General features: G+C 38.4%; 1 protein-coding gene across 1 annotated transcript in view; it reads right to left on the minus strand.

Moving 5' to 3' along the window:
* Positions 1–15,084, minus strand: part of LOC126448043 (venom carboxylesterase-6-like) — a 199,496-nt gene that overhangs the window by 11,073 nt on the left and 173,339 nt on the right. The window contains exon 9 of the mRNA XM_050090994.1: positions 10,763–10,898. Coding sequence (XP_049946951.1) covers positions 10,763–10,898 — 136 coding nt within the window. The remainder of the gene's footprint in view (positions 1–10,762; positions 10,899–15,084) is intronic.

The following is a 15,084-nucleotide window of genomic DNA, read 5'->3' on the forward strand; positions in this document are numbered from 1 at the left end:
TACGTTCAAGCAATGAGGCAAAATGATTTTGAAGCCAGGGTTCCATTCTGTCAGTGGAATGCCCAGTGCAGTAATATAGTGCTAAATCTCTTGCAATTTATGTTGTTTATATATGAGCCTCTATCAACTGATCTGGTGTTCTGATCTGCCACAGTAACCTTATCTGGAGTGATGAAAATCTGTATGCAAACTTGTGTGTTAGATTGTCAAAAATTATTCGCCACCCACCTGCAGCCTACATTTATACAGGATTAACTAATAGGACTTTACCTGTGTTTGCTGCCACCTAATTTAAATGGTGCATATTATCTGGCATTCATTGGGGAATAATATCAGTCTTGGAACTTTTTTAACATTTTGGATGGATGGTGTATAATAATTTGATTAATCTCCTATATATTAAATACAGCATTATGTAAAGGAACTTAACAAAATTCTCATTTTAAACTGCTACATTCTCCTCATTCTTTCACCTGCTAAGATGTTATTAGAATAGCATCTGCAATAGAAAACAAGTTGTTGAATTTTTACTTTTACAAAGTTGTTAGTATTTGCTTGCTGTTGCTTTCATAATATTTTTCATGATTAGACCAATAATTATTCAACTCATAATGTAAGAAAATAAGCCTGTTTTGAGCTAACATTGCTGCTCATTATGCTACTAAAAAGTATTTTCAATCCTTGAAGCTATGCGATTCAGATAACTTCGAGAAGTCATTGCTGATAAAGACATATATCTATTTTATTTTGGAGCTACCTAGGTTTCAAACTTCACACTTAAAACCTTTCAGCAGATTTTCAGAGTGATGACAATAGGATCATTCATCCTGGTGTTTGTTAAGGCTAGAGCAGCAATAGTAAAGTGACAAACAAGTAATTTCACAGTGAAGTAAAGGGATGAAAGTAAAATCAAAGAGCATATGATAACATCAACATACTTGTAACATATGTCAAATGGGATGAGAATTTAGTCAGAATGAGTGGCTGGAATGTGTTGTCAGTGGTGGTAGTAACAGAAAATAATGGTAGAGACCAGTCTCAGGAAGAAATATAAGGTAGGAGGAAGAGTAATTGGATTCTGGGCAGGACACTAGTTAATTACTGGGAGCACACTTTTGGAGATCCCTTGTGAAGGAAAAATGCATAAAAGGTGCCCCGAGTATCAAAGAATATATATACCATAACCACTGAAATTTTCCTGGCATATTTCTTCTTCTAATAATTTTTGGGTGCACAGCTAACCCTGTCTACATTCTGCCATGAAATTTTCACACAGAGGCATCTGGCCATCTTCAGGTGAATAGACAACTACTGAAGAGCCCCAGTGCATTCACAGCATTTGTACTGAATCTCGCACATGCGAAATGTGCTGGCATCTTTCGGTGCACAAGTCAGATTATGACAGGCATGAGACAGCCAAGTTGTGTGTGCTGGAGTCATGTTTACTGCCCTCAGTGATGGAAAGGAGAGATGATCTAATCATTGAGTATTAAATGACTCCATTGATTCTGTTGTAGCTGGATAAATTTAATTATAGGATTCCAGTTTTTATCCAGTTGAAAGCCACTGCCACATTTTATAAGGTTATCAGCAAGACATATTTCTACTGATTCTTTAATTACTGAACCCTAAAAACTGGAAACAAGAGCTAAAAACTCTGTGCTACTGTATTCCATTGAATGTCCCACAGTGTTCTGCTGTTGCTGATTTTGACAGTTGCTGAAGATGGATGTATATTTTGTGTTCTGTACAACGCTCCTGGACAGTTCATGTTGTTTGACCTACATACGCAGCAGCACACTTGCAGGAAATTTTGTAAATACTTTCCTCTTTTAGTTGTAGGTCATCTTTAATGGATCCAACTAGGGCCAAGCTCTTTGCTGGTGGATGGAAGATAAGCTTGATTTTATTTTTCCCAAGCAATCTGCCCATTTTAGAAGACAAATTCCCAGCATATGGAAGGAGCACAGTTGATTTTGCAATCATCGTCAGTGTTCTCAGTGCTTTGCATCTTGATATTAAAGCTATGCATGGCCTTCCGTATTTGGCATGGAGTGTCCAAATGTTCTAATTCTGCATGGAGGTTCTCATCACCTGATATTATGTGTGCCCGATGTATTAAGGTACTAAGAACTCTGGCAGTTTATGCAAGGTAATGGGAGCTAGACACCTGGTGATATAGATCTGTGTGTGTGGGTTTTCACTACACAGTCTGTCCCAGTGATCCATCATTCTTATGGCTTACTAGCACATCTTGAATGCGTAAAGTCCCATCTTTCTCAATTTCCATTGTAAATGCAATGTTCTCGTGTAATGAGTTCAAGTGACAGAAGAATTTCTCCAGTTTTTGTCTGCCAGGAAACCATATAACAAAAGTATCATCAACATAATTCCAGAAAAACATGGTCTTTAACACAGTAGGCTTAATTGATTTCTCCTCAAATTCCTCCATAAAAAGATTAGCCAGCACAGGGCTCTCCATAATGAAGATATCTGTTTGTTTGATGAATATGTTGTTAAATAAGAAGTAGATTGAGGAGAGTATGTTCTAACAATTTTAGCTCTAGTTTCCAGTTTTTTGGATTCAGTAATTAAAGAATCAGTGGAAATAGTCTTGCCGATAATCTTATAACTTGTGACAATGGCTTTCAACTGGATAAAAATTGGAATCTTATAATTAAAATTATCCAATCACAATGGAACCAATGGAGTCATTTGATACTCCATGTTAGATCATCTCTCACTTCCACCTCTGAGGGCAGCACACACAACTTGGCTGTCCTGCGCATGTCATCACCTGATGCAATTGCTGAAAGACACCAGCACATTTCACATGCGTGAGATTCGGCATAAATACTGTGGATGCACCTGGGCTCTTCAGTAGTTGTCCACTCATCTGAGGATGGTCAGACATTTATGGGCAATAATATCACGGTAGGATGGTGATGGGATGTGGCTGCATACCTGAAAATTATTAAAAGAATATATATTATTGATAATACTTTGGTAAAATAAAGAGAATCAAGTGCATTCCAGGTGTTCAACCATGTTTCTATTTCTATTATCATACATTATTTCAAAGACCAACTAGGTACCTTCTCCATGTACTGTGAAAATTGAAATACAAACTCAGATGAATGAATGTAGGAAAGAGTGTCATGAAATGGAAAATGACTTTTCTAATTTAAGAAGTTGAATATATTATAAAAAAAATAGCTAATAAATGTGTGGTAGCACAGATTAACAAGGAAAACGTTTTCAATAAAAAAAATGCTTGTCAACATCCAGAAATGTAAAGCTGGAGAACAAAACAGAGAAATAAAGAGCTATGTTTGGAGCATAGCTCTCAACAGGGGCCTGATCATACACAGCAAGGAAGACAGAAATAAAATGATTAGAATCATTAGAAATGTAATGTTGCTGGTGGCTGCTCATTCTCAGATGAACTGATTTAATGTGGAACAAGAACATTGTAAAGCTATTGCTCATAGACAATATCCATAAAATCATCAAAGCATGAGAGGCATAGGTTGAGCAATATAGAGATGGCAAATTGTGAGATGATTGCCAGGCCACATAGGTAAGTGTGGACTGAGTGGGTGCAGCAGGCCGGAAGGGGAGTTAAGAGGTATTTGATCAGCTGGTGAGTGGATGTTGCCTGCAATTTTCCCTGAAGTGAGAGATGTAGAACTAGGGAGGTGCCTGGGCACAGCACACTAACATGGTGAGGTTCTGATTGTATTTGAAACTAAAATACATATTCCTCAAACACAGAAAAATTGCTTCCACAAGAGCTACAATAAATCAAAACACAGTGTTGAAATTGCAATAAAAAGATAATTCCTATAAAAGTGTCACCATGTTTGTACCACTTTTACTAAATAATTTACTAACAACTGTATGAGAAATCATTTTAACAACTATAACGATAGCTGCCACTACACATGATACATCAACTACTACTTCATGAAATCCACTATCAAATGAATATATATGATGTAAGGATAAATCAACCAATCTGTTTACTGGTGCTATAACAGGGTGGGTACATGGACAAGAAAAAAATTACCTGTTTAAAAATACACTTCCTTCCAGGTGAAAACACACACTATTCCCTAGGGGAAATAACAATTTTTCCATGTTAGGTTTCATAATTTCCCTTGGAGCTGTAAAATTTATCAAACCTTTGAATGGTAAAGATTTTACATGCCACCATATTTGTTCCCAGCATTTTAGTAAAAAAAGATCTTTTAAGCACATCAACATGTGAACTACATATTTTCACATTAAGAAAACAAAAATATTAATTCCACCAAATACAGCACGGTAGCTTCCAAAGTACTGAAATCAAGCCTGCACCGCATTTGTACCAGCCAGTCATAGTTCATGTCACATGATCTCACCAGCCAATGACAGTAGATATTCAGATCAGAGGACACATGATGTACTAGGTCACACACTTCTCTTACTTTGCTCTCTCTGTGATAGATGGAAGTTGGCTGTGTTCTTGCTGCTATGGAATACTTATGCTCATTACCAGCCTTAGCCTTGTAACAACACTGTCCACCATAACAATAAACAGCTGATGTGAATATTGTGTTGAACTGTGTGCATTGTTGTGCCTAGTGATTGTTAATATCATTTACTAAAATGACCAAAGAGGCTGTACGTGGTCCTTCTAACAACTAGCCATAAACTTCTGTGCCACTTCTGTGATGCATTAACCCATTACATCATGGGTGTCCAACCCACAGCCTGCGGGCCACATGTGGCCCAAAGCGAGTATCAATGTGGCCCAAGAAGTAAGTACCATCAAACAACTGGTAAAAGAAAAATCCATTTATGTGAAGTTATGATAAATTAATCACTTTCAATTTGAAACTGCCAACACTTGATGCTATTCTCTCATAGTTCCACCCTCTCCACATTTTTTATGTATAGTGGTTATTGTTAATGTTAAGTACGTCATGTGCAACTCAAAAGTACTCGTCTTCTTCCAGTGTGGCCCAGGTAAGCTAAAAGGTGGAACGCCCCATATTACATGTTCATTTATTTTGTATACTATAACCTGGTTGGTCTGGGAATGGGGTCTCAATAGGCAATGTGGTACAAGCCGATCACAAGCTTCTGTTCTCAGCATCCTCCACTCAGGGGTCAGTAAAAGCATGTGCTCAGCCAGAAGAGAGATCATTGTCAAATAGTGTGAATGCAAACTTAGGAAAAGTTAATGGTTTAAATTAAGGTACATGCAGTACACCTGTAAGAAAAACTAACCTAATAATACTGATATAATTTTGATTGTAAAAATTTTTTCCCTGTTTCTTTTTTTTTCTGAGGGTGTGGTTAGGAGGATCTTTAGAGCACAGCTTAAATTTCAGCAACTGAATATTTCTTACAAGCAGGACTGTAAATTGCAGTGCTGTGTACTGAACATTTTGTGGGTTACCTGGCAGAATAAATGTTCCACTCAGCACTTTTACTTTTCCATAGAAAACCCAATTTTGTGTGAAGTTGTTCAAAGACTCACCTTAGACTTTGTACTTGAAGAATAATCTTAATTTTTGCCATCATTATTGCATAATTTGTAGTCTATGGAAGGACTAAAATAGAAATGAAAATTAACATTTAAGCTTGATCATTTTTTTTTTTACTGTGTGTTACCCTTTATGACACTGTATATCAAACACCTATGCACCAGTAAAATTTTAAATAATGGCATAAATGTCTGGTCCACTGGGCATGAAATTTTTCTAAGTGACTGGCCTTAAGTTTTGAATAAGAGTGAAATGCTCCATGATGTAAGAAATTCATTGCATAGTCACACATGTAACGTAATTCATCTTGTGTAAAAGGGAATTTACTTTGAAAGTAAACCACCATTTGCCATATTTTCACATGATGTGTTAGAAATGTAGACAGTTGTGATGCCACACTCATAAAAAGCCACTTTGTTGTTATGAAGCATTGCATAGCCTTAGTCCTAAAGCCTTCTGATACATTCTGCTGTCAGTAGATGCTTATGTGTGCACTGTGTTTTGTTGTTGTAAATGGTGTAGTTTCTTTGTAACTTAGTTTTATTTCGGTGTTATTCTTTCTCTTATCTTTTATTGCTGCAGTATTATCCTGTATAGCTGGCTATAGTAAAATCCTTTGTTAGAGTAACAGTTCCAACCAGTCAAAATTACAAAAATTTAACTGTGAGCTGAAACAATGAAAAATTTCTGGAATTCTAAAAAATTCTCAGCTTTTTCCCAGATGAAAAAAATATTCCCTAGTTTTTCCCAGATTTCCTGGTTGCCCCAGGGAATATCACCCTGTATAAACAAAATCATAGATCACTACTGCTGTGTACTCAAAACAGAGTTCTCCACAAATACATGAAACTGTTAGCCTCTATTAGTATAGTTTATACTAATGTTTAATTGCTACAAATGAAAATTGCATATTAATATTTGTAGAGAACACTTTTGAGTAATGTTATGCAGGTAAGAAAGGATGAAATGGCACCCTTGACTGGTGATTGCTATTTAGGTTTGTGCCATGAATTGGCTGGTTCAAATGGCTCTGAGCACTATGGGACTTAACATCTGTGGTCATCAGGCCCCTGTGCCATGAATTAGATGATATTTAAAATATATATAATGTATATATTTGGAATATTTAGAGCTTGTAAAATGTTTGTATAAATGAATGATGGCCAGACATGTAGATATTCGTTTGACCTAGGTGGTATGTCACATAACATAACTCAGAATGAAGTGTGTGGATCTAGTATGTGGTCTTCTTCTTGTGGTTGTTGCTTAGGTAAGATCAGTAGAGCATCTAGTGTGCTACATGTTTGAATGTGTTCAGTATTAGGCATATACCAATGTATGTACATTTGAAAGTTAGTCATTTCTCAGTATATATGTTTGTGAAATAGAGACTTCAGGTCTGTGAATGCTATAAAAACTAACAGTGACTGAACTTTGGTGTGGTGGAGTAATTATTACAATGAGATTTGACCGAATTTTTTAAGCATCAAGAATTTAAGCAACCTGGTTAAATTGGAGTGCACTGAACGATGCATTTGGTTTATAGTAGCCATTGCCTGCAAATGCTCTGCTTGTTCCACTAGGACTGTTACTTCCAATTTCATCTGTACCATGATGTGTAATATTATCCTGTGTAGGGCCATCATTTAAAGTAAATTAGTTTTCTGTGAATAAATTTAGAGAAAAAATATAAAACTACAGTTAGCCCCTTAAGCCCCTTCTACTTAATTATTTATATTTATTCCAATGCTTGTATTTATATCATTCACTGACTGTTTTCTTAGGCCTTCCAGATAATCTGCACATGTGTACATAATGGCACAATGCAACAGTATAAAACTGAAGTCGTATGTGTGAAAATGTGCTGTCTAACAGTTTAAGGTTGTGCACTTGCCCACTGGTGAATAGGTAGTTACAGAAAGTCACCAAAACCCAATAAACCTTTGCAAAATCTTCCAATATGCCAGAAAGAAAAAAACATTGATAATAAAAAATATAATAAATCAGACCAACAGAATTGTTGTGCACTTGTTATGACATGGGACACTGTTGAAAATTGTATGTAAAGGGGTGAAGGAAATAAATTACCACAGTGGTAGGCCTAGATATTGGTACATATTACAAATTATTGAGGAGGCATGCAGAAGCAATGTTGAAACAGAAAGAATAGCTGTCATGTGTCAAAAATTGAGAACAGCATCAAAACTAGCTTACAGCTGATGACAAATCATCTTCCACCAGCTTACTTTGCACCAGAACATTCAACTGCAATTTGGCACCTTTACTAAGACAAGAAGACTATTCAATTGTTATTGCTAGACTTTATTTTTGTTGTGTAAATGAAAGTTAATTTAAATTTAATTATTAGTATTAGCAAAGAATACAGTTATGAAACTGACATACTAATGTGTCAGAATTTCAGAATCTTTTAAGAGGTTGCCCACTCAGCTCACTTTTGTTGAATAAATATTTCATTTGTTTCAACTGCATTGCTCTAGAAGGTAACTATATAATACAACAATGTGTGAAAGTATACAAAATAAGCTAGTATCATTTCCTTCAATTCAAGTTAACAGCAAATAATTTTATGTGAAAGACTTTCCACACTGGGCTTCTTAATTATGTTATTTATGTTATGACTCAATTTCAGTATTTACCAAGAGTACAGAATAGAATGTTATATGATGTATTTAATTATTTTCTACTTTCGGCACCAACAGTTTACTTTCATTGAACAAAAATTGTATAATGTAAGTCTTTGTGAGATTAAGAACTGAATCATTTGCTGTAAACCAACAGGAGTCCTTATCATCTATTGTACTGGCTGCACCCTGTTGATGTGCACCCTGTTGATGTGCTTACATTGACATTTTTAAGTCTTTGGAAGCTCTTTCAGAACTTCATCACATAAGTAAACTCAATATAAAGCCTTGTGTGACAAGATGTTCATCTACATCTACATCTACATGGATACTCTGCAAATCACATTTAAGTGCCTAGCAGAGGGTTCATTGAACCACCTTCACAATTCTCTATTATTCTAATCTCGTATAGCGTGCAGAAAGAATGAATACCTATATCTTTCTGTACGAACTCTGATTTCCCTTATTTTATCGTGGTGATCATTCCTTCCTATGTAGGTTGGTGTCAACAAAATATTTTCACATTCGGAGGAGAAAGATGGTGACTGGAATTTTGTGAGAAGATTCCACCACAACGAAAAACGCCTTTCTTTTGATGATTTCCAGCCCAAATCTGTATCATTTCTGTGACACTCTCTCCCATATTTCGTGATAATACAAAATGTGCTGCCTTTCTTTGAACTTGTTCGATGTACTCCATCAGTTCTATCTGGTAAGGATCCCACACTGCGCAGCAGAATTCTAAAAGAGGATGGACAAGCTTAGTGTATGCAGTCTCCTTAGTAGGTCTGTTACATTTTCTAAGTGTCCTGCCAGTGAAACGCAGTCTTTGGTTAGCCTTCCCCACAACATTTTCTATGTGTTCCTTCCAATTTAAGTTGTTTGTAATTGTAATACCTAGGTATTTAGTTGAATTTATGGCATTTAGATTAGACTAATTTATCATTTAACTGAAGTTTAATGAGTTCCTTTTAGCACTCATGTGGATGACTTCACACTTTTCATTATTTAGGGTCAACTGCCACTTTTCGCACAATTCAGATATTTTTCTAAATCATTTTGCAGTTTGTTTTGATCTTCTGACGACTTTATTAGTCGACAAACGACAGCTTCATCTGCAAACAACCGAAGACATCTGTTCAGATTGTCTCCCAAATCATTTATATAGATAAAGAACAGCAAAGTGCCTATAACACTATCTTGGGGAACTCCAGAAATCACTTCTGTTTTACTCAATGAGTTTCTGTCAATTACTATGAACTGTGACCTCTCTGACAGGAAATCATAAATCCACTCACATAATTGAGACAATATTCCATAAGCATGCAATTTCACTACAAGCGGCTTGTGTCGTACCATGTCAAAAGCCTTCCAGAAATCCATAAATATTGAATCGATCTGAAATCCCTTGTCAATAGCACTCAACACTTCATGTGAATAAAGAGCTAGTTGTGTTTCCCTTATTCTCAGCTTCATTTTCTTCCAATGCTGGAATTTGTCAGTGAGACATTATGCTTTCTGTTGTAAAGGTGACATATAATCCACTCAATATTATAGCTCACTCATCCAAAAAGTCTTGTTAAACTCACAGAAAATAGCAGAATAGTCATTTGTGTTGGCTCAGTTGGAGTTTTGCTTGTGATACTATACTTGTACATCTATTTATTGCGAGAGAAAGAGAACAGAACAGAAGAGAAAAGAAGAGGATAGGTTCACTGTAAATAATGGTATATGGATGGAAAACTAAGAGATATTTAACAAGCTCTGCTCAGAAAAGTGGATCAGTGTTCTACTGCAGAGTACTCTCTCAAGAAAATTTCAAACTATTAGACATCATGAATAAGGGTTGTACGTTGGTGAGTTGCTCTTGAAGTTACATATCCCACAAGAATTTTCTTGTTTTATTGTCTCCTGTTTTTTTTTCCCTCTGTATGAATATTTTTGCCATACAGCATCATCTAAATGAAGCCAAAATATTTTATTTTGTATCATTAACTTTGTTTTGCAACAATGTTTTCCTCACAATATATAAAACTATAACACACAAGACAAGCTATCATAATGTAAATTAGTCATTAGCATAACATGCTGCAGAAAATATCAGCAACTGCTGCTCTTGACAAATATATTTGTCTACTCATTTCACAGTGTGATTATCGCATCTCATTCTGTGACATGTAGAATATAGAATGTCAACAACAAATAGAATGAATGAGAGTTTTGAGGCAGTAAAATGTTTCATCATGTGTCGTAAATACCAGTATTCTAACGTCTTATCGATGAACCATTCAAGAGAAAAATATTTAGAAGGGTCTTGTAAAACAGATTTTAAAATAAATAATGCAAGGAGCTGAAATGTTTAGTTGGAAAAAGGCACACAAAAAAGACTAAGAATGTTGCTAACTTTTGGACAGAACTGTCTTTAGAGCTATAGAGTACACATATACAGACATAAATATAGGCATATACACATGTAAGGCTACACTATCCCAGCTGACTACACTGTGCAAGCATTGCAAAATATTGGTTAAGAGAGTTAAAATGTCATTAATATTACCTTAGTGTCAGTTGATGATAGATACTTACCCACTATTAACAAAATGGAGTGTTATGTCAGCCATTAACTCCACTACTTTTCTGTCTTCCTCTGCTTCGAGAACTTTCAAGCCATGTTTTTCATCCATCCTCATAATATAGCCCATGTCATCAACATGACTGACACCTGTTTGGAAATCATAATCAAGATTATTCTATCTAGTGTATCACCGCAAATATAACAATGTTTAACAATTTCTACTTAATATAATACATAACATTGTGAAGACTTATTAGTGCCATTTCCATTTACATACAGCCAAACATGCATTCTTTATAAACATTATATATTCTTTGAAGTCACATATTGCCAAATACTCCAGGTTCTATTACAGTTAGTTCTCATTCTAAAAGAATTTGACCATGAGTGGGAAGTGTCTGAGCTCTCATAGGGTAGTCATTATGGGAATTTGTTGTCAGTCTTGTAGAAATTAAATTCAGCAGTTTATATCTAATGGGAAGAACACTGGGAAAGATCAAGAGACTCTTTCTTGGAATTAAATAGTATAAAGCAGGAGCTTTTTGATAGAGGCACAGGAAGCAAAGAAGAAACTGATTAATGAAATGAAATGTTATGTGGCAAGGGCCTCCCACTGGGATTAATGGAGACAGTGGGTGCTTGAGCAGTTGGGAACTGGCAGGAGAAGAGCCTCTCATAGGACCCAGAGCAGGAAATGCACAGCACAATTCAACCATAATCAGGAAGCTTAGGAGTGAGCAAGAGTTAGTAAGATAAACGAGCAGCTGTTAAGCAGTAATCAGAGGTGAGATGTTGGACCTCAGTTACAGGAAAGTTTAGGGACAGTATACCAGACCACCAGTACGTTTAAATAAAGTGCTTGCCTCAGTCAGTACAGAAAATTTAATGTATACATGTAAAAATTTACGAAAGTGATAGCTGGTGGGACAGAGACAGACACATAACATCAGTGGGGACCTGAACAACTTCACCTCTCTGACTCATGGCATCCAAGTGTACTGCGTTAAGATGTTATAGCTTTATGATCAGCCATGCCTAGGACAGATGAATGTGGAAGGGGAAATGGCTCTGCTGCCCAATGACTTTGGACATGCTATGCCACTACCATTTTGGACTATGAGTTTCACAAGCATAGCCTGCACATAAATGGTGTGAGAAAGGAATGACTGATACAGGAAATTAGTGAAAGCACAAGTGGTTGGTCTTGAGCCATATATGGTCAAATATAAATTGCTACTCACCATATAGAGGAGATGTTGACTCTCAAATAGTCACAAGAAAAAGACTGTTATATGTCTGAGCTTTCTATTATGAAAAGGATAGGTTCCTACCCAAACAAGTAAGCTTTCAGCCAAAAAGGCATTCATCAGAACTAAACAACACTCATACAAATGCAGCTAACAAAACCATGACCACATTCTCAGGTGCCAAGACCAGACTGCCAACAGCAGCTCATGATGGAGAAGCAGTCTGGGTGGTGGGGGTAAGGAGGAGGCTTGGGAGGGTAGAGGGAGGGATATCAGGGTAAGTGTGGGGTGTGGTAAAGTGCTGCTTGTGGGGGGATAGTGGGATGAGGTAGAGAGAGAATGGAGCAGCTAGGTGCAATCAGGAGGTTAGACAATGGGGGAGAGGGGGGGGGGGGGGGGACGGAAAAGGAGAGAAGTAAAAAGAAAAAGACTGTGGGTGCATTTGTGAAATAGAGGGTTCTGTAGCACTGGAATGGGAACAGGGAAGGGGATAGGTGGGTATAGGACAATGACTAATGAAAGTTCAGGCCAGGAGGGTTACGGGATCATAGGGTATACCGCACACTGAGTTCCCAACTGTGCAGTTCAGAAAAGCTGGTGTTGACACGAAGGATCCGGATGCCACAAGTTGTGAAGCAGTCACTGAAATGAAGAACGTTGTGTTGGGCAGCATGATCAGCAACTGGATGGTCCAGCTGTTTCTTGGTCACAGTCTGTCAGTGGCTGTTCATGCAGACAGACAGCTTATTGGTTGTCATGCCCACATAGAATGCAATACAGTGCTTGCAGCTTAGCTTGTAGATCACATGGCTGGTTTCACAGGTAGCAGATTATGCTTGTGAACAGACTGGAGTAGATGGTGGTGGGTGGAAGTATGGAATAGGTATTGCACCTAGGTCTACTACAGGGGTACAAGTCATGAGGTGAAGGGGTTGAAAGCAGGGGTTTTGTGTGGATGGATGAGGATATTGTGTGGGTTTGGCAGGCAGCTGATACCACAGTGGGAGAAGGTGAAAGGATAATATGTAGGACATTCCGCATTTCAGGGCACAACGAGAGGTAGTCGAAACCCTGGAGCACAATGTGATTCAGTCGCTAGAATCCTGGTTGGTACTGAGTCATGAGGAGAATGCTCCTGTGGCCAGATGGTGGAACTTTGGGAGGTGAGGGGTGGGGGTGGGGGGGTGGGGAAGTGACTGAAGAGAAAGGTGCAGGAGATCTGTTTTTGTACAAGGTTTAGAGGGTAATTATGGTCTGTGAAGGCTTCATCAAAAGGGACTGCTCATCACTACAGATGTGAAGGCCATGGGTAGTTGGGCTGTATGGAAGGGAATTTTTGGTATGGAATGAGGGTGCCAGCTGTTGAAATGGAAGTGTTGCTGGTGGTTGGTAGTTTTGGCATGGACAGTTCCACCACTGTTGTTTTGAACCACAAGGCTTACCTGGCAGAAGGATTCTACAAGCTATCAGATTTATACACCTACAAACCCAGCCAGAGTGAACCCATTCCAGAAATCCAGCAAGATCTCCAGTCTCTAATTAAATTCTTAGGCTCATCCCACAACCTCTCCCCAGGTGAGTCTCTCTCCTCACCCCTAACACTCTTTGCACTCCTACCTTCCATGGGCTTCCTAAAGTCCATAAACTTAACTCTCAAGGATGCCCCATTGTGGCCATTTACTGTGACTCCACTGAGAGAATCTCTGTTCTTGTAGACCAACACTTTCAGCATATTCTTGCAACCTACCATCCTTTATAAAAGATACAAATCATTTCTTCCACTGACTGTCCACAGTTCCTGTTTATTTACCTCATGGTGCCCTGCACATCACTACTGATACCCCTCCCTTTACACTAACAACTCTAATGCCCACAGCCTTTCTGCTCCTGAAAACTACCTTTCTCAGCACCCAATTGATTCCAAACCTACAACCTCCTCCCTAGTCACCATGGCCAAGTATATCATCATCCACAATTACTCCTCCTTTGGAGGCATCACCTACAAATCGGGGGCATGGCAATGGCCACCTGCATGGCACCACCCTATGCCAAAATATTCATGGGCCATCTAGAGGAATCCTTCATAACCACCCAGAACCCAAAAGCCTCGCCTGGTTCAATTCACTGATGACGTCTTCATGATCTGGACTGAGGGTGAGGACATCCTATCTACATTCCCCCAGAACCTCAACTACTTCTCCCCCATTCACTTCAACTGGTCCTCCTCAACCCAACAAGTCACTTTCTTCAATGTTGACCTCCACTTCAAACATGGCTACATCAGTACACCCAACCATATCAAACCTACCAAGCACCAGCAATACCTCCACTTCAACAGCTGCCACCCATTCCATGCCAAGAAGTCCCTTCCATACCACCTAGCTCCCCATGGTGTCACAGTTGTAGTGATAAGCTGTCCCTCTCGAAATATACCAAGGGTATCACTGAGGCCTTCACAGATTGTAATTGTCCTCCCAACCTTGTACAGAAACAGATCTCCTGTATGTTATCCCTCCATCCCTCCCTCCCTCCGAAAGTCCTACCATCTGGCCACAGAGGAGCATTCCCTCATGACTACCCAGGACTGGGGCAACTGCATCGCATTCTCTGCCAGGGTTTAGACTACCTCTTGTGATGCCCTTAAATGAGGAATATCACATCAGCTATCCTTCCCACCTATCCCACAGCAGTATTTTTCCATCCACCAAACCTATGCAATATCCTGGTCCATCTTTAAACAACCACTGCTACCAACTCCTTGCCTCGTGGCTCATATCCCTGTAATAGTCTTAGATGCAAAACCTGTCCCATATGTCTTCCCACAAACCACCTACTCCAGTCCAGTCACAAGCATCACCTATACCATCAGGCACAGGACTGCCTGTGAAAAAAGTCATGCGATCCATAAGCTAAGTTGCAACCATTGTGCTGTGTTCTATGTGGGCATGAATGGCCACCAGCAAACTGGCCAAGAAAGAATCTGCACCACCCAGTAGCTAATCACGCTGCCCAACCCAAAATTGTTTATTTTAATGTCTGCTTTATAGCCTGTGGAATCTGGATACTTCTCACCAACACCAGCATTT

The sequence above is a fragment of the Schistocerca serialis genome, chromosome 1 (genome assembly GCF_023864345.2).
Source record: "Schistocerca serialis cubense isolate TAMUIC-IGC-003099 chromosome 1, iqSchSeri2.2, whole genome shotgun sequence".
NCBI lineage: Eukaryota > Metazoa > Arthropoda > Insecta > Orthoptera > Acrididae > Schistocerca > Schistocerca serialis.